The sequence below is a fragment of the Nerophis ophidion genome, linkage group LG06 (genome assembly GCF_033978795.1).
Source record: "Nerophis ophidion isolate RoL-2023_Sa linkage group LG06, RoL_Noph_v1.0, whole genome shotgun sequence".
Taxonomy (NCBI): domain Eukaryota; kingdom Metazoa; phylum Chordata; class Actinopteri; order Syngnathiformes; family Syngnathidae; genus Nerophis; species Nerophis ophidion.
In genome coordinates, this window is record NC_084616.1 from 40,478,543 (window position 1) to 40,505,578 (window position 27,036).

At 40.6% G+C, this 27,036-nt stretch overlaps 2 protein-coding genes across 10 annotated transcripts in view; both read right to left on the reverse strand.

Annotated features, from left to right (window-relative positions):
* Positions 1 to 2,386: 2,386 nt before the first annotated feature.
* On the reverse strand, positions 2,387 to 17,565 carry tprg1l (tumor protein p63 regulated 1-like). Its single transcript, XM_061903777.1, has 7 exons — positions 17,202 to 17,565; positions 17,039 to 17,123; positions 14,222 to 14,228; positions 10,941 to 10,991; positions 10,738 to 10,863; positions 10,191 to 10,344; positions 2,387 to 3,106 (listed from the first exon to the last, which is right to left on the reverse strand). Exons 1-7 carry the CDS (start codon positions 17,418 to 17,420, stop codon positions 2,912 to 2,914), a joined length of 837 nt encoding a protein of 278 aa, XP_061759761.1. The 5' UTR covers positions 17,421 to 17,565; the 3' UTR covers positions 2,387 to 2,911.
* Positions 17,566 to 22,775: 5,210 nt separating this feature from the next.
* prdm16 (PR domain containing 16) overlaps positions 22,776 to 27,036 on the reverse strand; it is a 583,842-nt gene continuing 579,581 nt past the window's right edge. For all 9 annotated transcript variants that reach the window (XM_061903779.1, XM_061903780.1, XM_061903778.1 and 6 more), the window contains one exon: positions 22,776 to 26,811. In XM_061903779.1, the coding sequence (XP_061759763.1) occupies positions 26,799 to 26,811 (13 nt within the window). In that variant the 3' untranslated portion in view covers positions 22,776 to 26,798. The remainder of the gene's footprint in view (positions 26,812 to 27,036) is intronic.

Genomic DNA, 27,036 nt, shown 5'->3' on the forward strand with positions numbered 1-27,036 from the left:
ATGTACTGAACTGTGCAATCTACTAATAAAAGTATCAATCAAAAACCCTCAGTGTGACCTGTATGGCGGTTGAGCAAGTATGCGTTTGCATTCACGTGTGTGTGTGTGAAAAGTCATAGATATTATGTGACTGGGCCGGCATGCAAAGGTTTATTGGCGCTCTCTACTTCTCCCTATGTCGGTGTACACAGCGGCGTTTTAAAAAGTCATACATTTTACTTTTTGAAACAGATACCGATAATTTCCGATATTACATTTTAAAGCATTTATCGGCCGTCCGATATTTTCGGACATCTCTACTTTTAACCAATCTTTAGAAACACAGCATGCCCCCAAAGTCTGGAAAGATGCTATAATTGTACCAGTCTCTAAATGCAGTCGTCATAACATTTTAAATGATTTTAGCCCAACACCTTGACCACTCTGCCAATGGAAACCCTTGAAAGGCTTTTAAAAAACATTGAACATGCTCTTGATTTACTGCAGTTTTCTTAAAGGCCTAAAAGAGAAGTGAAGGATCCCACACTCACTCGGATTCATTTGCTTTTTAAATACCTGGAGGTAAATGAGTGTCATGCCCGTCTTTTATTCATTGACTTTTCATACAATTCAACCCCACAATTGTATTTTAGCACATTTGAACTTAATGAATAATCTTTAGACTTTGTAACAAACAGAACTCAAACAGTCTGAGTGAATGTTTTTTTTAATCAAACGCAGTGTGCTCGTCAACTGGCTCCTCATAAGGATGTGTGCTCTTGCCAATGCTTTTTATTCTCTACACAAATACATATATATACCAGAGCAATTTTAAAAATCAGACTGTATTAAAGTATGCAGATGACATGGTCATTTTCAGTCTTCTACATGTGATAAGAACAAACATGGGGCTATTGTTGATGATTTAGTCAAGTGGTGTGATTCATCATATCTGCAAGTGAACAATCTTAAAACAAAATATATGCCATCATCCATCCATCCATCTTCTTCCGCTTATCCGAGGTCAGGTCGCGGGGGCAGCAGCCTAAGCAGGGAAGCCCAGACTTCCCTCTCCCCAGCCACTTCGTCCAGCTCTTCCCGGGGGATCCCAAGGCGTTCCCAGGCTAGCCGGGAGACATAGTCTTCCCAACGTGTCCTGGGTCTTCCCCGTGGCCTCCTACCGGTTGGACGTGCCCTAAACACCTCCCTAGGGAGACGTTCGGGTGGCATCCTGACCAGATGTCCGAGCCACCTCATCTGGCTCCTCTCAATGTGGAGGAGCAGCGGCTTTACTTTGAGCTCCTTTCGGATGGCAGAGCTTCTCACCCTATCTCTAAGGGAGAGCCCCGCCACCCTACGGAGGAAACTCATTTTGGCCGCTTGTACCCGTGATCTTATCCTTTCGGTCATGACCCAAAGCTCATGACCATAGGTGAGGATGGGAACGTAGTTTGACCGGTAAATTGAAAGCTTTGCCTTCCGGCTCAGCAGGAATTACTTATGAGGAAACCGTTTATTAACATGTCAAAGTTGTGCAATCATGTAAATATCTTGGGACCATTATTGACAATGCTTTGAATTTTAAAGGTAACAGATGCTGTATGCAAAAGAGGTCCCCAGTGTCTTCACTTCCTCAGGGAATTGTCTTTCCTTTATGTTGACAAAACCATGATTGTATTTTATCGTGCTGTTATTGAATCTGTTTTATCTTTTTGTCTGGTGTCATGGTTTGGAGAGCTGCCTCTGAAGGAGAGAAACCGATTAGGCCAAATAATTAAGTGGTCAAGTCGACTTAAGTGGTGAGCCTCGGCTGAGTTTGGAGTCCCTGTCAACTAGGCAGGTACAGCGGGTTGCTAACTCAATTACAGCATAAATCTCCCACCCCTTTATGGTGAGCTCCAGCTCCTCCCGTCTGGTCAGAGACTTAGGGTCCCAAGATGCAGAACATCTCGGTATAGGAACAGCTTTATTCCTGCTGCAGTTATTCTTTAAAAAAATATATAGCTACATAGCACATACTTTTTTCTACTTATTAAATCCTGGTTGTTGTATCTTACTATCTTTTATTTACTTTTACTTTGCCTATTATTGTTCATGTGACTTTTTACTTCTTTTTTTCCTGGTCTTAGGCAGCCTTTTGAGTACTTTGTCCTGTTGTGATCTGTTTTGTGTTAATACCTGTGTTTATTTTATGCCATTCTCCTGTATTTTACACTGCGAAACTTGAACGTTACTTGAATTGATGAGCTATAAACCAATGACATGTGCAACAAAACTGGAAACATCCCTAGAAGACCTACCTATAATTAAAACAGACAAAGCCAAGTTTACATATTTACAGAGGAATAAATACTGCGCGGTATGTCAACAAATAGTGTTTGGTCAACATAGACTGTAGAAAGAAGAGTCATATAAGATAATTTATTGTTTCCATTGTCCACAGATACCAAGAAGAGTAATTCTGAAAGTGAGTGCAAATTAATCGCCACAATTCCCATATTAGCATTGCCTATCATTCTAATAGCCACAACTCCCATATTAGCAAAATGTATCATTCTAAATCATGTGACTCCACATAAAAGTTTGGCCTCATGATTGTTAAAATTCATTGAACATACTTCTCATCTTTGGCCATGAACGTTGTCGTCACCGTACCCTAATATTTATTTGAATGAAGTCGCACAAGACTGCCAGTTTCAGACAAATAGAGTGTAATAAAAAAGCCAAAGCTATTTTTGTTTTCATACACTCGAGGAGCCCATGCAAGTATGGCAGCTCTTGAAGGAAGGATTTAAAAACAAATGTGTCCATGCAAGTCTTGAGCTGGTTGAACGCTTGTCTGCTGCAACACCTCACTCTGACCGACTTTGCGTCGCACACACACACGACACAAAAAAACACAAGGCTTGTGTCTGGCTTTAACTAACCGTCTCTAGAAACCAATCTTTCCCCGCGTCATGGAGTATCCCAACTTAGCCTCATTGTTGATGAAGGACATGATGCCCAGGTAGGTCTCGATGAGCAGGGGCCTCTCCAGGATCAGGACTCCATTGGCCCGACCGAGGATGGGATGCTCTTTGTGGGCTCTCTTTACAGCCTGCACCAGCTGGGTCTGAAAGTTGTCCAGCTAAACGGAAGAATGACAAATGATAAACAAATGTGAAGTAGCCCTGGATGCACAAACATTACAGTCGCGAGGGAAATCAAGGAGATTAATGACCAAATACCATCAGAACTTACACCTTGAACTGTTGTTGCCAACAAAAAAGTGGCTTTGATAGAAAAATGTGTTGCCAAACAAAATCATTGGAGTTATTTTAAGGAGATTAATTTTGTCAGCGTGGCAGCAATCGTCTCATTGTTTTCAGCTGGATTGTGTCCACTGCCTCTGTTCTTTCTGGCTATGAATGAAAGCCTGTACCACTGGTCACCATTTTTTGTCTTTGAGAGGTGAAAAAAATTCAAAACGGAATCATCCTCATATATATATATGTGTATAGTCAACAAAATAAGTATTTGAACACCCTGCTATTTTGCAAGTTTTCCCACTTAAAAATCATGGAAGGGTCTGAAATGTTCACGGTAGGTGCATGTCCACTGTATGAGAGATAACCTAAAAAGAAAAATCCAGAAATCACGATCTATGACTTTTTAACAATTTATTTGTGTGATACAGCTGAAAAGAAGTATTTGAACACCAACATTAATATTTGGTAGAGAAGCCTTTGTTTGCAATTAGAGGTCAAACGTTTCCTGTAGTTCTTCACCAGGTTTGCACAGACTGCAGGAGGGATTTTGGCCCACTCTTCCACACAGATCTTCTCTAGATCACTCAGGTTTCTGGGCTGTCGCTGAGTAAAACAGACTTTCAGGCTCCCTCCAAAGATTTTCAATGGGATTTAGATCTGGAGACTGGCTAGGCCACTCCAGAACTTTGATATGGTTCTTACAAAGCCAATTCTTGGTTTTCCTGGCTGTGTGCTTTGGGTCATTGTCATGTTGGAAGATGCAGCCACGACTCATCTTCAATGATCTGACTGAGGGAAGGAGGTTTTTGGCCAAAATCTCACATTGCATTGCTGCAGTTATCCTCTCCTTAGTACAGTACAGTCGTCCTGTCCCATGAGCAGAAAAACACCCCCAAAGCATAATGCTACCACCCCCATGCTTCACAGTAGGGATGGTGTTCTTGGGATGGTACGCATCATTGTCCTTCCTCCAAACACACATAGTGGAATTACGACCAAAAAGGTCAATTTTGGTCTCATCTGTCCACAAAACTTTCTCCCATGACTCCTCTGGATCATCCAAATGGTTATTGGCAAACTTAGGACGGGCCTTAACATGTGCTGGTTTAAGCAGGGGAACCTTCCGTGCCACGCATGATTTCAAACCATGACGTCTTAGTGTATTACCAACAGTGACCATGGAAACAGTGGTCCCAGCTCTTGGTCGTTCATTGCTCAAGTCCTGTCATGTAGTCCTAGGCTGATTCCTCACCTTTCTTAGCATCATTGAGACCCCACAAGGTGATATCTTGCATGGGGCTCCACTACAATTGATATTGACCGTCATGTTTAGCTTCTTCCATTTTCTAATGATTGCTCCAACAGTGGACCTTTTTTCACCAAGCTGCTTGGCAATTTCTCCGTAGCCCTTTCCATCCTTGTGGAGTTGTACAATTTGGTCTCTGGTGTCTTTGGACAGCTTTTTGCTCTTAGCCATGCTGAATGTTTGGGTCCTACTGATTGTATGGGGTGGACAGGTGTCTTTCTGCAGCTAACGACCTCACACAGGTGCATCTGATTCAGGATAATACAGTGGAGTGGAGGAGGACTTCTAAAGGCGGATTAACAGGTCTTAGAGGGTCAGAATTCTAGCTGATAGACAGGTGTTGAAATACTTATTTTCTGCTGTATCACACAAATAAATTGTTAAAAAAAAAATCAAAGATTGTGATTTCTGGATTTTTCTTTTTAGGTTATCTCTCATACAGTGGACATGCACCTACCATGACAATTTCAAACCCCTCCATAATTTCTAAGTGGGAGAACTTGCAAAATGGCAGTGTGTTCAAATACTTATTTTCTTGACTGTATGTATGTATGTATGTATGTATGTATGTATATATATATATATATATATATATATATATATATATATATATATATATATATATATATATATATATATATATATATATATATATATATATATATACACACACAAGCATAGGGTTACCACGCATTTTGGAAAAATATTAAATGTTCATCTTGCAAGAAAATGACCAGGGAATTGTCACTGTTCTAGACAATTATTTCAACATTGTGAACATTTATCTATTTTTTTTCAAAGATCCCCTCACAAAACTGTAGTTTTAAGTAAGAATGTCCTAAACCATTATATATATTTGTCTGATATAAGCAAAAAAAACAAGCATCGAATGATATTGGCTTGGATGTAAAATCTCCGACATCAGCAGACCTGCAGTGCAGTTAACATTTGCATGTCCTCCAATAAGTAAACAAAGTTGTTATTTTCTTGTGTTTTAGTGAAGTTGTTGAATAAACGTAACCATGGTAAGGTATGGGCCACTAGAAGCTAGCGGCTACACGGCAGCTAAGCACACAAGCTGGACACATGCAGTCGTGGTCAAAAGTTAACATACACTCGTAAAGAACATAATGTCATGGCTGTCTTGAGTTTCCAAATTTTTTTACAACTCTTTTTTTGTGATAAAGTGATTGGAGCACACCATGTTGGTCACAAAAAAAAAACATTCATGAAGTTTGGTTCTTTTATGAATTCATTATGAGTCTACTGAAAATGTGACCAAATCTGCTGGGTCAAAAGTATACATACAACAACATACATTATCAATTTTGGTGATGTAGAAAAGTTACAATCAAATCAAATGGCCTCTTAACTTCATGTGAGTGATTATAATTGACGACACCTGTTGACTTCTCTGAGCCCATTTAAATAGTTCTCATGTGATGCAGTCAGACTCTGTTACAATGGGAAAGTCAAAGGAACTCAACACAGATCTGGAAAAAAACGATTAATTGACTTGAACAAGTCAGGAAAGTCACTTAGAGCAATTTCAAAGGAGCTTAAGGTCCCAAGAGCAACCGTGCAGACAATTGTTTATACAGCAAGTATAGAGTGCATGGCACAGTTTTGTCACTGCCACCATCAGGAAGAAAACACAAGCTATCACCTGCTGCTGAGCGAAAATTGGTCAGGATGATCAAGAGTCAACCAAGAACCACCAAAAAGCAGGTCTTCAATTAATTGCAAGCTGCTGGAACACAGGTGTCAGTGTCCACAGTCAAGCCTGTTTTGCATCGCCATGGACTGAAAGGCTACCGTGAAAGATGGAAGCTCTTGCTCCAAAAGCGACACCTCAAGGGTCGTCTAAAGTTTGCTGCTGATCACATGGACAAAGATAAGACCTTATGGAGGAAAGTTCTGTAGTCTGATGAAACAGAAATTTAGCTATTTGGCCACAATACCCAGCAATATGTTTGGAGGAGAACAGGTCTTTAATCCCATAAACACCATCCCTACCGTCAAGCATGGTGGTGGTAGTATTATGCTCTGGGCCTGTTTTGTTTCCAATGAAACTGGTGTTTTACAGAGAGTAACTGGGACAATGTAAAGGAGGATTACCTCCAAATTTTCAGGACAACCTAAAATCATCAGCCCGGAGGTTGGGTCTTGGGCACAGTTGGGTGTTCCAACAGGACAATGACCCCAAACACACGTCAAAAGTGGTAAAGGAATGGCTAAATCGGTCTAGAATTAAGGTTTTAGAATGGCCTTCCCAAAGTCCTGACAATGCTTAAGAAACAAGTCCATGTCAGAAAACCAACACATGTAGCTTGAACAGCAGCGATTTTGTCAAGAGGAGTGGTCAAAAATTCAACCAGAAGCTTGTCAATGGCAAGAGCGTATTATTACTGTGAAACTTGCCAAGGGACATGTCACCATATATCAACATTGCTGTGTGTATACTTTTGACCCAGCAGATTTGGTCACATCTTCAGTAGATCCATAATAGATTCATAAAAGAATCAAACTCCATGAATGTTTTTTGTGACCAACAAGTATGTGCTGAATCACTCTATCACCAAAAAAAAAAAAGAGTTGTATAAATTATTGGAAAATCAAGACAGCCATGACATTGTTTTTTACAAGTGTATGTAAACTTTTGACCACGACTGTACAATGAACAATATTGCAATCTAAAACACCACATTTGTCAATATAAACAAATATCTAATAAACATAGTTGCATATTACTTAAAGATACAAAGTACAAACCCCGTTTCCATACGAGTTGGGAAATTGTGTTGGATGTAAATATAAACGGAATACAATGATTTGCAAATCATTTTCAACCCATATTCAGTTGAATATGCTACAAAGACAACATATTTGATGTTCAAACTGCTAAACTTTTTTTTTTGCAAATAATCATTGACTTTAGAATTTGATGCCAGCAACACGTGACAAAGAAGTTGGGAAAGGTGGCAATAAATACTGATAAAGTTGAGGAATGCTCATCAAACACTTATTTGGAACATCCCACAGGTGTGCAGGCTAATTGGGAACAGGTGGGTGCCATGATTGTGTATAAAAGCAGCTTCCATGAAATGCTAAGTAATTCACAAACAAGGATGGGGCGAGGGTTTCAATTTGTAAGCAAATTGTCGAACAGTTTTAGAACAACATTTCTCAACAAGCTCTTGCAAGGAATTTAGGGATTTTACCATCTACGGTCCGTGAAATCGTCAAATGGTTCAGAGAATCTGGAGAAATCACTGCACGTAACCGATGATATTACGGACCTTTGACCCCTCAGGCGGTACTGCATCAAAAAAACGACATCAGTGTGTAAAGGATATCACCACGTGGGCTCAGGAACACTTCATAAAACCACTGTCAGTAACTACAGTTGGTCGCTACATCTGTAAGTGCAAGTTAAAACTCTACTATGCAAAGCGAAAGTCATTTATCAACAACACTCAGAAACGCCAACCGGCTTCGCTGGGCCTGAGCTCATCTAAGATGGACTGATGCAAAGTGGAAAAGTGTTCTTTGGTCTGATGAGTCCACATTTCAAATTATATTTGGAAGCTGTGGACGTGGGTTCTCCGGAACAAAGAGGAAAATAACCATCCGGACTGTTATAGGAGCAAAGTTCAAAAGCCAGCATCTGTGATGGTATGGGTGTGTATTAGTGCCCAGGCATGGGTAACTTACACATCTGTGAAGACACCATTAATGCTGAATGGTCCCCACAGGTTTTGGAGCAACATATGTTGTCATCCAAGCAACGTTATCATGTTCGCCCCTGCTTATTTCAGCAAAACAATGCCAAGCCACGTGTTGCAACAGCGTGGCTTCGTAGTAAAAGAGTGCGGGTACTTTCCTGGCCCGCCTGAAGTCCAGACATGTCTCCCATCGAAAATGTGTGGCGCATTATGAACCGTAAAATACGACAACAAGACCCCGGACTGTTGAACAACTTAAGCTGTACATCAAGCAAGAATAGTAAAGAATTTCACTTTCAAAGCTTCAACAATTAGTTTCCTCAGTTCCCAAACGTTTGAGTGTTGTTAAAAGAAAATGTGATGTAACACAGTGGTGAACATGCCCTTTCCCAACTACTTTGGCACGTGTTGCAGCCATGAAATTCTAAGTTAATTATTTGCAAAAAAAAAAAAAGTTTATGAGTTCGAAAATCAAATACCGTATTTCCTTGAATAGCCGCAGGGGCGCTAATTAATTTAAAACCTCTTCTCACTCCTGCGCTTATTCAAAGCATGCGGTAAAAGTAAGCAGGCGCTAATAATTTTAAAACCCCCTTTCACCCTTGCACTTGCCAATGGCATGCAGTAAAAAATTGAGTGTGATAAAAAAATAATAATAATAGAAAATGATTCTGCGTCCGCGGCGTGGTGGTTGGGGACCACTGCTCTACAGCATGTCATCGCGCCCACTTTTACACCATGCTGTCTGCGTGCCGGTCGGACGCATGCATTACGCTGCTGCTTATACGAGATTGCAATGCATACTTGGTCAACAGCCATACCTTTTACACTGATATTTGTGATGTAAACAACTTTAAAACTCTTACTAATATGCGCCACACTCTGTGAACCCTCACCAAGCACATTTCTGGAGAGCATTGGCTCTGTGGTACGTTATAAACGCAGCATAGGGATTACCCATAATGCCGTGCATCCGTGACTCTTGGCTATATTATACACGTGCCCCCAACCCTGCCCACCTCAACCAACGCACGGATAGGGGGGGGAGTGCCAGTGGGTGTGTGGTGTAGCCAGGAGTCGTGGATGCATTGCATTCTGGGTAGGTTTTGTGTTTGTGGTTTGTTGCAGGGCCGATGTTCTCCAGAAGTGTGTCATTGTTTAATGTGAGTTCGCGGAGTGTGCCGCGTATTGGTAGGAGTGTTGAAGTTGTTTTATATCACAACCATTAGTGTGATCTGTATGGCTGTGGAACAAGACCCCTGGTTTACACACAGTAAAAGCAAAAACAACTCCTCCGCCATTTTGAAAATGACGGCAGGGGTAATGACACGCGTGACTTAACAAATTCGACCTGGCGGTAAAAGTAAGCATGCGCTTTTTAATTTGGGGAGCGAGTTTGACCCAGCAGTAATTCAAGGCAGGCGCATATTACATGCCCGGCGGCTATTCAAGCAAATACGGTATCTTGTCTTTGTAGTGCATTCAATTGAATATGGGTTGAAAAGGATTTGAAAATCATTGTATTCAGTTTATATTTACATCTTACACAATTTCCCAACTCACATGGAAACGGGGTTTGTATTTCAAGGAAAGGCGTATTAGAATGTATCTAGTAACAAGTGTGTCCGCATCATTCAATTTACTGCATCATAAGCAACTTCATGAATTATTGCGGTAACTAGGTGTTTTCACCCCCCAAAAAATATCACTTCAACTTAAAGACAGCGTATGTCCATTGCAGACTGTTAATGAACAAAGCTTCCGTTGTTCTCTGTTAGACTAATTTCATTTCCTCAAACATTTTTGAACATTTCCCAATTACAGTATTGTATCGAACTAATATTGATATCGGCCAATACTCAGGCCACCAATATATCGGAAGTGGAGCAGTTGTGTCAAGATAGCCTTAGTTTAAAGAATAAATGTGAGTACCTGGCAAAGTGAGGTCACTTTCTCGTCAGCGTGGGCCATGGTGTGCTCTGTGAAGGTGGCGTACGGCATATCCGTTGACCACGGGTTCCAGCGGTTTAAGAAAGAGGCCCGAGGACGCTTGTCCCATTGGACTCGAATGCCAACGCCCTCTCTCCTGCAACAAGACTTCATATAAGTACACTGAAAATAGTGCTTTTGTGTTTCTATTTGGTATCACAAAATACCAGTATTATTTTTTTTTCTTTTCGTTTTGTCATACACAAGTGATCTAGAGAGACACATACCCTTTTTATTATAGTCCACCAGTTACTTGTGTCTTCTTTATTTGACTAATAGATGTCACAATAACAATGTTTAGGTGGTGCGATATAAATGATAGACATTTGGCTGACATTTGGTTTTCGGTTTTGTATATTTTAGGTAATATCGCCCTTCTAGCAGCTTAAGCTGGCGTACAGTATGTCAGCCACCTTTTGACAAATAAAAATACATCATGCCAAAAACTGAAGGACATACAAAAGCCGTATTAAAAAGGGAGGCTGCGTACTTGTTCAGGGATTTAGGCGGGAACTCAAACTCTCCCACCGAGATGGTGTCGACAGCGTTGAGCGAGATTCTGACCACCTGCTGACACAGCAGGTTGATAAAGTCATACTTGCACACCAGCAAGGACCTGTAAATCCAAACCCGAACGTTAAGGAGTGCTCACTGCTCATGGACGTGACGTCAGGCGTACGGTAGCAGACTTACCGGTCTGTAATCAGGACTAGTCTCTCCTTCTCGTTATTCCAGTGATCTATTCTGCAAAGACAACGGGCGGGTTAGGCTGCTGCTAACAAAAACAACCCACTCATACACAAAGATGACTCTGAGAATGTACAATGCCTTGCGCAAGGGTAGCACAGCAGTGTTATTGAAGCAAGATGCCATTTTTTTTAAACTGTTAAAAAAAAGGAAACACTAATAACTATTTCATCATACCTGCAAGCAGCTTTTGGAATATTGAACAAGAATAAGCACTTGGCATACAGCAGGGGTGTCAAACTCATTTTAGATCGGGGGCCACATGGACAAAAATCTACTCCCAAATGGACTGGTAAAATCACTGCATGATAACTTAAAAATAATGACAACTTTGGATTGTTTTCATTGTTTAAAAATAGAACAAGCACATTCTAAAATTATACAAAACATAATGTTATTTTTATTGTTACAATTACCTGTTGTGGTTAATAGTATTTATACTTAATTTGTCGTTATTTGGATTTTCTGAATAAATTATGAGTAATGTTCATCAGTTAACTCATTGGTTTTAATTTTCAATCTATCAAGATAAAAAAATATATCAAAATGAAATTACAGTATATCAAAATGAAATTACAGTATGTTTTTTATGTAGTTTGATCATTTTCCTCGACTGATGTACTAACATCATGTGGTTTATTGTACATATGTAGTAGCATCATCTACAAAGTAGAGCTGGGCAATATGGCCTTTTATTAATATCTCGATATTTTTAGGCCATGTCACAATACACGATATATATCTCGATATTTTGCCTTAGCCTTGAATTATCACTTGATGCATATAATCACAGCAGTATAATGATTCTATGTGTCTACATTAAAACATTCTTGTTCATACTGTATTAATATATGCTCATTTTGAACTTTCATGCAGAGAGGGAAATCACAACTAAGTCAATTTACCAAAACTGTATTTATTAAACAGTTATTAAGCGGTGGCACAAACATTCATGTCATTTCCAAAACAAAAAGTACAAGATTCTCAGAGACATTTTAAAACAAGGGACATCATGCACTTTTGTGCATGATGTCACTTAGATGACATATCAAAACAACAGTAAATTAAAGTGCACTTTCTGTACAGAATGCCACTACAATTTTTTGAAACAAATAAAGTGCACTTTTGTGCATGATGTCACAAAAGATAATTTAAAAAAACTGTAAAATAAAAATTAGCTGCATTATAGGAAATACAATTGTGTATGTCGTTCGCTATGTGGTAGGTTATTGTGGACCTTATCTCCTTCTATTGTTGACTATTTTTTTCATACGGTGTTGATGTGGAAATGGAAGACGCCAGGCTCAATTGTGTCAGTGCTTGTTGTTTCAGCATTTTGTTGAATGTGGCACCGGCCGTAGATGTTGACATGCAGAGTTTTAAGCACTCTTCATTCTCTCGTGGGTAACTTTTCAAATGATGTTACATATTAGTAGTGCTGCTACTTTTTGTAGCAACGCTTTTGCAACATACTTTACAAATTACGGTTGACGGTTCAACATCTGGCCGCTTGAAGCCAAGCCACCGCCAGACAATGGACTCTGTGCTGTTTTTTAAGAATGAATTCTTCTTCCCCCATTTGTTACCAGATTTGCATCTTTCTTTCTCTCGTATTACCACTCGCACCGCTTATTTTGCACAACCTGCCACAGCTAATCTTACCCATGCTGCTACCTCTCTGCTCAGCCAGGGCGTATGACGTTGCACGCGTGACAGTATGTGACATATGTAAGAAGGTGCGTTTGTTGTATCTTTCTGTAAGAAGGAGAGACAAGTAAGAGTGAGAAAAGCGGGCAGTATAATGCCTGCAGCTAAAAGCAACTGCGTGGGAACGTACAATTGAATACTCACAAAATAGTAATTTTCTATATTGCACGGGGACAAACTTGCGATATATCCAGTATATTCTATACTGTATATCGCCCAGCGCTATAGCAAACTCATTCTGCGGGCCGGATAAAACCTGCTTGCGGGCCTGACATTTGGGCCGTACGTTTGACACCCCTGGCATACAGTGTTTACAGTTTTTCCAATTGCTTAACACAAAATTTAAAATTTTCACACAGTTAACGAAGTCTACACACAGTAAACACAACCACTGTCCAGATTTGCCTAATATTAGGCATAGACTCTGTTTCATAGTTTTTTCAAAATATTACACCCAATGCCTTACACACACCTTCCAATCTTGCACACATAACAATTGTGATACACACATCTTCACATCTTGCACACAGAAAACGATTGTGATACACCCATTTTCACACACACTGGGATTGTGATACACGCATCTTTTCCACCAGATTTTTTTTCAAACCTTTTTATTTGTCTCAGAATTTAATTTGCACTGCATGTCATTGTTGACTCCTGTGATACTTTACTTTACCTGACTGTGGTAAAAATATATATTTGCAGTTTGCGGCATCATTTCTGAGCAGTTCCTAACAAGATTACAGGATAATTTTACTTTCTCTTTAGGTCCTTACATATAGGCCCACTTCAAAGTAAACTATGACAATTGCTGTGGATTTGCCAATATATTTTGTCAAGTTACAGTAATCATTCATCACATATGCTAAAAGGGTCAGGCAAAATGCCCCAAACATGTGAAAATGTTTGAAATTTTCACAAAGAAAAATAGGGTTTTTTACAAATGTGTTTTGTATTCATCACTGTTTTGGGTAACTCACTCCAATAGTGTGTTATCATTTGAAGTCTGTGAGAGTGTGATGACAACAAAACTGCATTTTTACAAATGCTTGCTTTATTTTGATGAATGGGCATATGTTTTGACCGAAGTGTTTCATTTTGCAAATAATCTAGGGATTAAGGAAATTGAACATGATGTTTGGAAAAGTTTGTAAATCCTTTTGAAAAAAGACAACACAGTTAGTAAAATTGTGTGTAAGCAAATGTAGTAAAATTGTGTGTAAGCAAATGGACAAAACTGAAAAAGGGTCGGGCAAAATACCCCAAACATTTGATAAATGGGTTGTACTTGTATAGCGCTTTTCTACCTTCAAGGTACTCAAAGCGCTTTGACACTACTTCCACATTTACCCATTCACACACACATTCACACACTGATGGAGGGAGCTGCCATGCAAGGCGCCAACCAGCACCCATCAGGAGCAAGGGTGAAGTGTCTTGCTCAGGACACAACGGACGTGACGAGGTTGGTTCGAGGTGGGATTTGAACCAGTGACCCTCGGGTTGCGCACGGCCACTCTGCCACTGCGCCACGCCGTCCCTTTGAAAATTTGGAAAATTTGAAAATGTTTCAAATTTTCACAAAGTAAAAAAGGGTTTTTTACAAATGTGTTTTGTATTTATCACTGTTTTGGGTAACTCGCTCCAATAGTGTGTTATCATTTGAAGAATGTGTGGGTGAGATGACAATAAAACTGCATTTTTACATATGCTTGCTCTTTTTTGATGAATGGGCATATGTTTTGACCAAAGTGTGTCACTTTGCAAATAATCTAGGGATTAAGGAAATTAAATGTGGGGTTTGGAAAAGTGTGAAAATACTTCTGAAAAAAGACAACACAGTTAGTGAAATTGTGTGTAAGCAAATTGAAAAAACTGTAGTTTGCAGCATCATTGTCAAGCAGTTCCTGAAAAGATTACAGGATATTTTTACTTTCTCTTTAGGTCCTTAGTATAGGCCCACTTCAAAGTAAACTATGACAATTGCTGTGGATTTTCCCATATATATTTTGTTAAATTACAATTATCGTTCATCACATATGCTAAAAGGGTCGGGCAAAATGCCCCCAACATGAAAATGTTTGAAAATTTCACAAAGTAAAATAGGGGTTTTTACAAATGTGTTTTGTATTTATCATTGTTCTGGGTAACTCAATCCAATAGTGTCTTATTATTTGAAGTCTGTGTGAGTGAGATGACTATAAAACTGCATTTTTACACATACTATCTTAAAGGGGAACATTATCACCAGACCTATGTAAGCGTCAATATATACCTTGATGTTGCAGAAAAAAGACCATATGTTTTTTTTAACCGATTTCCGAACTCTAAAAGGGTGAATTTGGCAATTGAAACGCCTTTCAATTGTTCGCTGTCGGAGCAATGACCTTTCACCCGTGACGTTACAACAGGAAGCAATCCTCCATTTTCTCAAACACATTACACACCACAAGTCAAATCAGCTGTTATTTTCAGTTTTTTCGAATGTTTTCCGTACCTTGGAGACATCACGCCTCGTCGGTGTGTTGTCGTAGGGTGTAACAACACGATCAGGGACGGATTCAAGTTGTCTTACGTGGAGTGTGCATCGATTAGCACAGCATTCTAATCGATGCTAACATGCTATTTAGGCTAGCTGTATGTACATATTGCATTAATATGCCTCATTTGTAGCTATATTTGCATCCAGCCTTTCCCTCCACCCACATTTAATGCCAAACAAACACATACCAATCGACGGATTCAAGTTGCACCAGTGTCAAAAGATGCAAAAGTCCCTCATTTGTTCTGCACATTTTACCGACGATAGCGGTGCTACAACAGAGATGTGTGGATATCCTGCGACACTCAAAGCAGATGCATTTCCAACGATAAAGTCAACAAAATCACAAAGGTGAGTTTTGTTGATGTTATTGACTTATGTGCTAATCAGACATATTTGCGCATGGCATGACTGCCAGCTAATCGATGCTAACATGCTATTTAGGCTAGCTGTATGTACATATTGCATCAATATGCCTCATTTGTAGCTATATTTGCATCCAGCCTTTCCCTCCACCCACATTTAATGGGTGGAGGGAATCGATGGATTTAAGTTGCTCCAGTGGTCAAAAGATGCAATCGTTGGTTAGAAGGCGGTCGCCAAATAGCTTCAATAGCTATTCGGTCAATAGCTTCAGTTTCTTCTTCAATTTATTTTTCCCTATCTGCCTCCACACTCCAACCACCCGTTTCAATACATGCGTAATCTGTTGAATCGCTTAAGCTGCTGAAATCAGAGTCTGAATCCGAGCTAATGTCGCTATATCTTTCTGTTCTATCTGCCATGTTTGTTTGTATTAGCGTTACGCAGTGACGTCACAGGAAAATAGAGGCTGGATTTACAGATAGCGAAAGTCAGGCACTTTAAAGTCTTTTTTCGGGATATTCCATGATGGGTAAAAGTTTGAAAAAAACTTCGAAAAATAAAATAAGCCACTGGGAACTGATTTTTATTGGTTTTAACCCTTCTGAAATTGTGATAATGTTCCCCTTTAATTTTAATGAATGGGCATATGTGTGTCATTTTGCAAATAATCTAGGGCAGTAGTTCTCAACCTTTTTTCATTGATGTACCTCCTGTGAACATTTTTTGAATTCAAGTACCCCCTAGTCAGAGCAAAGCATTTTTGGTTGAAAAAAAGAGATGAAGTAAAATACAGCACTATGTCATCAGTTTCTGATTTTTTAAATTTTATAACAGTGCAAAATATTGCTCATTTGTAGTGGTCTTTCTTGAACTATTTGGAAAAAAAGAATGAAAATAACTAAAAACTTGTTGAAAAATAAACAAGTGATTCAATTATAAATAAAGATTTCTACACATAGAAGTAATCATCAACTTAAAGTTCGCTCTTTGGGGATTGTAATAGAGATCCATCTGGATTCATAAACCTAATTCTAAACATTTCTTTACAAAAAAAGAAATCTTTAACATCAATATTCATGTAACATGTCCACAAAAAATTTAGTTGTCAACACTGAATATTGCATTGTTGCATTTCTTTTCACAGTTTATGAACTTACATTCTAATTTTGTTGAAGTATTATTCAAAAAATATATTTATATAGGATTTTTGAATTGTTGCTATTTTAAGAATTTTTTTTTTTTTTTAATCTCACGTACCCCTTGGTATACCTTCAAGTACCCCCGGGGGTACGCGTACCCCCATTTGAGAACCACTGATCAAGGGATTAAGGATTTTTTTTTTTCATTTCGAAAAAAGGCAACACAGTTAGTAAAATTGTGTGTAAACAAATGAAAAAAAAAAAAACCTAACAAGAAGCAGACTTACTGAGCCACACACTGAGCACCTCTCCATCCTCAGAGGGAAGGGCCACAGACCGGATGTCACTGACCGCCTGCTCGATGGTACCTGGCTGGGGCGGACATGACCACGCACGTCAGACAGCATCACCACGTACTCTTGGCGCAAACATTGCCACGCAACACCTCACCCTGAACACAAAGTAGTCCTTGACTTTGGCCTGCATAGTGGGGTTGTGTACGTGGAAAGGCGTCAGCGTCTGCAAGGGCCCGCAGCAAGCTCCCTGCCCCAGACCCTGCCCGGCCTCCAGCGGCGTGAAGGCGACCTCCACCCCTTCCTCCACCTCGGCCGGGTGGAGGACCGCAGCCCCCGGACTCTCCGGCTCCACCGTGTCGTTCAGTTGAAGCATTGCCTGTTTCTAAAAGGGGAAGCTAGTCTAAAGGACGACAGGAGGGAATGTTATTTCCCGCCAGCACAGTCGCCCATTGCGCAGCAATTAATTGTTTTGATAGTGGAAGCGCTTTGCTTGACTTCCGCGTTTCAGCGCCCTCTTAAAGAGACAGTGGCGCAGGAGCGTCACTGGCGGTACCGCGCATGCGCGTACATTACAGCAGCTCCTCGACATCGAGTGTTTTTCAACCTTTTTTGAGCCAAAGCACATTTTTTTTTCATTTAAAAAATCCCAAGGCACACCACCAGCATAAAACATAATAAAATGGAGCTCAGTAGCCGATATTGACAATAACATGTTTTTCTCTCAAGTGTTTGATCCAGCCATCCATTTCCTACCGCTTGTCCCATTCAGGGTCGCGGGGGATGCTGGAGCCCATCCATCCATCCATTTCCTACCTCGTATTCCCTTTTGGGGTGGCGGTGGTTGCTGGCGCCTATCTCAGCTACAATCGGGCAGAGGGGGGGGAGTACACCCTGGACAAGTCGCCACCCCATCGCAGGGCCAACACAGATAGACAGACAACATTCACACTCACATCCATCCATTTTCTGCCTCTGATTCCCTTTTGGGGTGGCGGTGGTTGCTGGCGCCTATCTCAGCTACAATAGGGCAGAAGGCGGTTTACACCCTGGACAAGTTGCCACCTCTTTGCAGGGCTAACACAGATAGACAGACAACATTCACACTCACATTCACACATCCATCCATCCATTTTCTACTGCTTATTCCCTTTTGGAGTGGCGGGGGGTGCTGGCGCCTATCTCAGCTACAATCGGGCAGAAGGCGGGTACACCCTGGACAAGTCGCCATCTCATCGCAGGGCCAACACAGATAGACAGACAACATTCACACTCATATTCACACATCCATCCATTCATTTTCTACTCCCTCCACAGATGTTCTATGGGGTTGAGGTCTGGAGACTGGCTAGGCCACTCCAGGACTTTCAAATGCTTCTTACGGAGCCACTCCTTCGTTGCCCGGGCCGTGTGTTTGGGATCATTGTCATGCTGGAAGACCCAGCCGCGTTTCATCTTCAAAGCTCTCACTGATGGAAGGAGGTTTTGGCTCAAAATCTCATGATACATGGCCCCATTCAGTCTTTCCTTAACACGGATCAATCGTCCTGTCCCCTTAGCAAAAAAACAGCCCCAAAGCATGATGTTCCACCCCCATGCTTCACAGTAGGTGTGGTGTTCTTGGGATGCAACTAAGTATTCTTCTTCCTCCAAACACGACGAGTTGAGTTTATACCAACAAGTTATATTTTGGTTTCATCTGACCACATGACATTCTCCCAATCCTCTGCTGTATCATCCATGTATCCTTTTTGGTATAAACTCAACTCGGCGTGTTTGGAGGAAGAAGAATACTGAGTTGCATCCCAAGAACACCACACCTACTGTGAAGCATGGGGGTGGAAACATCATGCTTTGGGGCTGTTTTTCTGCTAAGGTGACAGGACGATTGAGCCGTGTTAAGGAAAGAATGAATGGGGCCATGTATCGTGAGATTTTGAGTCAAAACCTCTTTCCATCAGTGAGAGCTTTGAATGGTTAACCAAATACTTCTTTTCCACCATAATTTACAAATAAATTATTTAAAATTCCTACAACGTGAATTCCTGGATTTTTTTTCCACATCCTGTCTCTCACAGTTGAAGTGTACCTATGATGAAAATTACAGACCTCTGTCATCATTTTAAGTGGGAGAACTTGCACAATCGGTGGCTGACTAAATACTTTTTCCCCCCACTGTATATTGTAAGAGCGCGAGGGGAAGGGCGCCTCCGGACAGCCATGTGCAAGTCGCCGTATTGAATACTACTAGGGAAAAATAGCGCTCAGACAAATTGTATTAGAATTGTATTCAGTCGGGAATAAATACTTCTGTTTTTAAGTTTATGCATCGTGTCCACTTAAAAAACATCTTCTTGCTCCAGATTAAACGAATACGTGGACAATACAAAAAAAAAAAGTGGTGTATTTTTTTTAATTGATTAATTGATTGACACTTTTATTAGTATATTGCACAGTACAGTATATATTCCGTACAATTGACCACTAAATGGTAACACCCGGATAAGTTTTTCAACTTGTTTAAGTCGGGGTCCACGTTAATCAATTCATGGTACAAATATATACTATCAGCATAATACAGTCATCACACAAGTTAATCATCTGAGTATATACATTGAATTATTTACATTATTTACAATCCGGGGGTTGGGATATGGTTTAGGTTTGGTTGATATCAGCACTTCAGTCATCAACAATGGTTTGTACTCATTGCCAGTGGTGACAAGTTGATAGTTCTCATTATGACAGCTGTTAAATATTTATTATGGCCTCCCCTAAGTAGACACAAAGCTGAAATGACGATTTCGTAAGGGTTGAAGGACTGCAATTTGCCCACTACACTGCCAGGTAGTTATAGTCTAATAGAGCCTTTATTCCCTCGCATATTGGAACGCATTCATCCACGTCCAGGGGGATATACATAGTAGTTGTCCGTGCATTTTTTATGTAATACAGTGGAACCTCAATGTATGAACTTAATAGGTTTTTGAACAGGTTTGTAAATAAAGAAGTTTGTTTGTTTGTAAACATAGTGAAGCTGTGTGTAGGTTTTATGCTCATAAAATCTGGAACAGTCTTCCTTCCAGAAGATCATTGTTGGCAATGTTCAAATCCTAGCTGAAAACACTTCTATTCAGTTGTGGATATGACATCTGAAATTATTTTATCCACACTTTTTGACTTTAATTTGAATTATGATTGTTTATTGATTAGGGTTTATGATTTTAACTTAAATTATGTTTTATTTATTTTATTTTTGCCTTTTTGTAGTTTTTTAAAGCGCTTGAATTGACTTTCGTACGCATTGTACTCTCTAACTACACCTGCTTTGCCTTGTATATTGAATACAATTCCCCCACAATTATCAATATATACAAGCCTCGACAAAAGTTGATTTTTTAGTAAAGGTTTGTACATTTTCTTACAGTCTCACTTTCTTCAGCCCTGTGGTGCACTCACAGTTTGAAATGACAAAACTCCTTAACTTTAACAGCAATCTTGCCACAATGATTAAGAATAAACAATAAAATCCACATCAAACTTCTTGGCGTGCAGCGGAAGGGAGGGTAAGGGCGCTTGGAGGCACTGTCGTACATTATGGATTTTTCCTGAATGTTTCAAAACACACATTGCTTGTCCATTACTTTTTTGGACTCATTGTGAGCTAGCAAAACTTAAAACATGTTTTTAAAAGGCTGAAAAAAAAAAAAAAAAAAAAGTAGCACTAAGCATATTAGCTAACGCCTAAAACACTGTGACGAATAATGAGCACCAGGAATCGACCATCCATCCATTCATCCATTTCCCACCGCTTTTTCCCTTTAGGGTCAAATCGACCAGCCCACTATCAATGGCTATGCTGCCGGGCACACAATGGGTGAGAAATGGACATTGAAACAGGTTAGATCTGACTTGGTAGGATATGTATAGCAAGTAGTGAACATAGTGAGTTCAGAAAGCATAAGAACAAGTATATTCCATTTACATTTACCCCGCCTTCCGCCCGATTGTAGCTGAGATAGGCACTCGCGCACCCCGCGACCCCAAAGGAAATAAGCGGTAGAAAATGGATGCATGGACATTTGATTATTTACAACACGGGGAGGTGGGATGTGGTGGGTGGAGGTTGTTAGTCTAGGGTAGAAATTGCCTGGAAGTGTTCTTTTAGTGCGGTTTTGAAGGAACATAGAGATGCACTTACTTTTACACCTGTTGGAAGTATTGATGTGGCATAGAAGGAGAATGAGTTATGACCTTTGTTAGATCTGAATCTGGGTTTAACGTGGTTTGTGGAGCTCCCCCTGGTGTTGTGGTTATGGCGGTCATTTACTTTAAGGAAGTAGTTTGACATGTACTTTGGTATCAGGGAGGCGTCATGGATTTTATAGACTAGGCTCAGTGCAAGTTGTTTTACTCTGTCCTCCACCCTGAACCAGCCCACTTTGGAGAAGTGGGTAGGAGTGAGGTGTGATCTGGAGTTGAGGTCTAGAAGTAACCTGACTAGCTTGTTCTAGGATGTTTGAAGTCTAGATTTGAGGGATTTGGAGGTGCTGGGGTACCAGGAGGTGCAAGCGTAATCGAAGAAGGGTTGAATGAGAGTTCCCGCTAGAATCTTCATGGTGCTTTTGTTGACCAGAGAGGAGATTTTGTAGGAAAATCTCGTTTGTTGGTTGACCTTTTTGATTACCTTGGTTGCCATTTTATCACAGGAAAGATTAGCCTCTAGAATGCCCTCATCTTTCTTGGTGATAACAATGTCACCCACTTTAATAGTGAAGTCACTGACTTTCTTAAGGTTGATGTGGGACCCAAATAGGATGGATTCTGTTTTGATATTTTCAGTGACAGTAATCCAACAACTTTATTTACTTCTTTTAAAATGTTGCTATTCAGCTGTTAAGCATGTCACACTTGCCACACTGTTGTTTACACTGACCTCATGAGCAGTATTATTGTTGGCTCAGCAGTTTGCACCTTACCATTAATACAAATTACTGTCAACTTCCATCCATCCATCCATCCATTTTCTACTACTTGTCCCTTTCGAGGTCGCGGGGGTTGCTGAAACCTATCTCAGCTGTGATTTGGGCGGAAGGCGTTGTACACCCTGGACAAGTGGCCACCTCATCGCAGGGCCAACACAGATAGACAGACAACATTCACACACTAGGGCCAATTTTTAGTTGCCAATCAACCTATCCCCAGGTGAATGTCTTTGGAGGTGGGAGGAAGCCGGAGTACCCAGAGGGAACCCACGCAGTCACGGGGAGAACATGCAAACTCCACACAGAAAGATCCTGAGCCCGGGATTGACGCTACTCAGGACCTTCGTGTTGTGAGGAACATGCACTAACCCCTAATCCACCGTGCTGCCCTTGTAAAGAGTGAACTTAGTTTATTACTTAAACAGTCAGTGGTGGTTTCATATCTGGGGTTGCAAGTGGGGGCACCACACGGATAATGAGGGGGGAAAAAAAAGTGTCATCACGAGTGAATAAAATCCAACCAAATGAGATGACAAGAGTGGAGGTACTCACCCAGGGTGCCACTTTAAACCTCACAAGTCTAACTCTCGGGCGGGGCGCCCCAGGGCTCAGTTTTGGAGCCCTTCCTTTTCACCCTAAACACACTTCCTCTCCGGGGTGACCATTAGAAACAAAACAATTTGAGGGGAAGTGACACTATTTTATTTCCCGAGCTGAAAGAAAAGATCATCATAAGAAGGTGGGCGTTCCATTTAAAAAGCACACAGGTTTTATTGCATATCAATTTCATGTATAAATTCTTCATAGCATTGGAAAGATTACATTTGGTTTACATCGCTATTCTACAGAATTAACATCAGAGTCATTTTTTTTTCCTTCAATGAAATTTCTCTAAAGTACATCTTCAATAATCACAAGCATCAAAAGAACTGCATTTTTTTCCTGAAATGTTCAATATTATTCTACAATCCTTTATTTTTCAACGATGTCCTGTCTCCCGTCTCTCGCTTCCTGCCCAAACAAACACGTGTAAGGCAGTCAACAGCTCCAAGTCTACTACACCTAACCACATTTACAATAAGTGCATCTACCGATTTCTTTTTTTTCTCATTTTTTTTATCTCCTCCTTTTTTTTTTTTTTTTGATTCGTTACACAATTCACAAATGGCGATAATTATGACTGCTAAACACATCATGCACAATATCTTTTTTTCTTTTTTTTGTGTCTGTTTTCAATAAACATAACAGAGGCGATATACAACTCAGAGCCAAACAAAACAAGCACCATCCATAGCAATAATTTTCCATGTTTTTTTGTTTTTTTTGTGTACGTTTTCTTCCTTCGGGACAAATCCACCATTGTTTTGCCATCTTTAAAATACTGTACAATTGATAGGAAACAATATATTGTCTTCCTCCTGTAACAGTAATGAGTAAAGGGGGGGAAACAGCAACCATATTCTGACAACATAAATCCACGACCATCAGAATATTTTCTGAAGTGGGCACATCGGAATCCTTCAATGCCTTTTACACAGCGCATCCTTAAGTACAGTAGTCCAGGCAACCCACGTCTTTACATTTCATTAACGAACAAACAAAAAAAAGAAAATATTTTTGTCCTTAGAAAAATGAGATGATGCAGTATAGTAAAAGTATACAGTGTTCTTTCCGTCTTGAAACGAGACCTAAGCCGGATCAACGTATGGCTTGGACCCATGTGGTTTCACTTAAGTGCTAGCTCCAAAGTACAGCATCAGGCCTTTGATGTATGCAGGGGGAGAAAGGGACAAGCTCCTCCCGTTAACGTTTATCTACACTTTATGCAGTAACTCATTAGCGACACGGAATGAGTCTGATGTCATTGTGCTACGGTTTGGATGTATGAAGTTTTGATGCCCGTTTAAGCAGCGAAAAAGGTGCACTGTTGGGTCTGGACAGCTTGTGTACTTTTGCTAGGGAAGTGTGTACTAGTGCAGTGATTCTCAAACTGATTCAGATTTTAGTTTCCTATTTAAATATGTTTTATTTTCCGGCTTGAAGGTTCCAGGTTCGATCCCCGCTCCCACCATCCTAGTCACTGTCGTCGTGTCCTCGGGCAAGACACCATACCCACCTGCTCCCAGTACCACTCACACTGGTTCAACTGTATCTTAGATTAGTGTTTTTCAACCACTGTGCCGTGAGATACAGTCTGGTGTGCCGTGGGAGATTGTCTAATTTTACCTATTTGGGTTAAAATAATTTTTGCAAACCAGTAATTATAGTCTGCAAATGGTGTGTTGTTGTTGAATGTCGGTGCGGTGTAGAGTTCGGCAGAGTAACCGTGTAATACTCTTCCATATCAGTATGGCAGCCGGTAGCTAATTGTAGAAGTTGTAAACAGCGGGGGGCAGTGTGCAGGTAAAAAAGTGTTTACTGCTTAAACCAAAAATAAAAAAAAGGTGAGTGCCCCTAAAAAAAAGGCATTTGAGCTTAGAGGAGGCTATGCAGAATGAAACTATTACTGAACTGGCTACAAAGTAAACAAAAACAGAATGCTGGACGACAGCAAAGACTTACTGTGGAGCAAAGACGGCGTCCACAAAGTACATCCAAACATAACATGACAATCAACAAGGTCCCCACAAAGAAGGATAAAATACAACTGAAATATTATTTAATGCTAAAACAAAGTAGATGCGGGAGCTATCGCTCAAAGGAAGACATGAAACTGCTACAGGAAAATACCAAAAAAAGAGGAAAAGCCACCAAAATAGGAGCACAAGACAAGAACTAAAGCGTTACACACAGGAAAACAGCAACAAACTTAAAAGAAGTCATCCCGTGATGTGACAGGTCGTTACAGTACACCTACTTTGAGACAAGAGCTATAGCTTATTTATGATTTAAAGTCATATTCAACACTTGAGAAAACAACTTTTTACTGTCAACTGAGTTTAATTTTTTAATGATTTCTGCTGGTGGTGTGCCTCTGCATTTTTTCAACACAAAAAATGTGCCTTGGCTCAAAAAAGGTTGAAAAACACTGACTTAGATAATGGGTTTCCCCCATGTAAAGCACTTTGAGTCACTGGAAAAAAGTGCTATATAAATATAATTCAGTTCACTTATTTCACTTATAGTTAAACACAGTGTTACTGTTCAAACTGTGTGCAATGTTACAATGAGCAAAAATATTGAATATACTTATGTACTTGAGGAGCCAACTGGGTGTTTTTTATGTGGTACTTCTGGGGTAAAAAGTTTGAGAACCATTGCTCTAGTGTGATGTCATCAACGCTGGCTTCAAGGCTCAACCCTCCCCTCCTCCAAGTAATACTTTATAGCAGGTGAAATGGGACAGGAAAAAAAAAACACAACAGTGCCAAAGAGGACCTAAAAACTATCTTCCACTATAAATAAAAATGTCATCACAACCGCCCCTTATTATGGCACGGCCGAAAAACGAAGATTTCAAATCTCCATCCCGGACTCCGTCTGATGTCTGTTCCTCCGGGAAAGAAGAATAATGAAATAAATACATTACACACACACTTGTGAAATCAAATATATTGGAGCAAAAAAAAAAATAAAAAATGGAACTGAAATGATTGTCAGAAAAACCAAAAAAACCAAAAACATTTTCTACGGGTTATTTTGGCACATGTCACCCTCGCTACAGCTACTATATGACATTATCATGTACAATTTTGGTCCTTAACTAAAACAATTATATTAATAATTTAGCACGGCGGGTGCCTACAAAGGAAACAATACTGTGGCGTCTATGCAAAAGGAAATCATTTGTTTTTCTTTTGAGTGACATGAGATGATGAATGAGGGGGGGGTGCTGAAGGGGTCTTCGGGGTGATTTGTGGATGATCAAGTTGGAAAACAAACACTCAATTTGTGTGTGTTCATTTCCCGTGGTTCTGTTGCTGATTCTGCAGTCACAAGTGATCAATAAAGGGGATGGGAGGAGGAGCCAAAAGGGTTCTCTTTAGTGTCACTTGGTGTGAAACAGCACCCTCTTGTGGACATGCAGTCCTAATGCTGCAGTGCTTTTTTTCCTTCTCTCTCTCACACACACACACACACACACACACACACACACACACACACACACACACACACACACACACACACACACACACACACACACACACACACACACGCACACACGCACACACACACACACACACACACACTGGGCCTTTAGTGACAGGGCAGTCATTTAAGTGTCACATGACCCTCTACGGTGCCCAGGGGACACTTGTTGGGGCTTTTTGGACTTGAGGAGGATCCGAGAAGCGTTTGTCGTCAATGTCCTTCACATCAACAGGAGTTTTAGCAGTGCTTTCTTATTGAGTCTCTGTCTCTCTCCTAGCTCTCTCTCACACACACACACAGCTCTCTCTCTCTCTCTCTCTCTCTCTCTCTCTCTCACACACACACACACACACACACACACACACACACACACACACACACACACACGCACGCACGCACGCACGCACACACACACACACACACACACACACACACACACACACACACACACACACACACGGGCACGCACACCTCGACCCGTGTGAAATCTCCGCTCTTCAAGTCATCTCACTACTCATGTCCAACTCTACGCCGACCTCCTCGCTCTCTCTTCTTCTAGATGTGGTTGAGTGGGTGAAAACTGCTCGTCTCAGACGGTCCGCCTCCCATGCCCAGCCAAGCGTCCAGAGAGTTCTGGGAGGGCGCGTGCAAAGGGTTGTTGTCCGAGAGAGACAGCATCATTGCATAAGCCTGCAAAAAAAAAAAAAAAAAGGGCATACGAGGGATATTTTAGTGGCGATCATTTGAGCATCAATAAGCCTCTGACACTGTTACTCAGCGGACTGATGGAGGAGTAAAGCACAGAAGCCAACATGCATGCAGTTAACGTGTTAGTCAGAAGTAGGGAGCATAAGGAGCAGCTACAACTTGCAGCAGAACCTCTAAAGTCGCACGGTTTCCCCTTCCCAATATGAA

Excerpts from the sequence above, each read along its gene's own strand:
- tprg1l (XM_061903777.1), bottom strand. The coding sequence starts at position 17,420 with ATGCTTCAACTGAACGACACGGTGGAGCCGGAGAGTCCGGGGGCTGCG. Across the intron at positions 17,124-17,201 it reads AGGACTACTTTGTGTTCAGG|CCAGGTACCATCGAGCAGGC; the intron begins GTGAGGTGTTGC and ends TGTCCGCCCCAG. Across the intron at positions 3,107-10,190 it reads AAGTGACCTCACTTTGCCAG|CTGGACAACTTTCAGACCCA; the intron begins GTACTCACATTT and ends TCTTCCGTTTAG.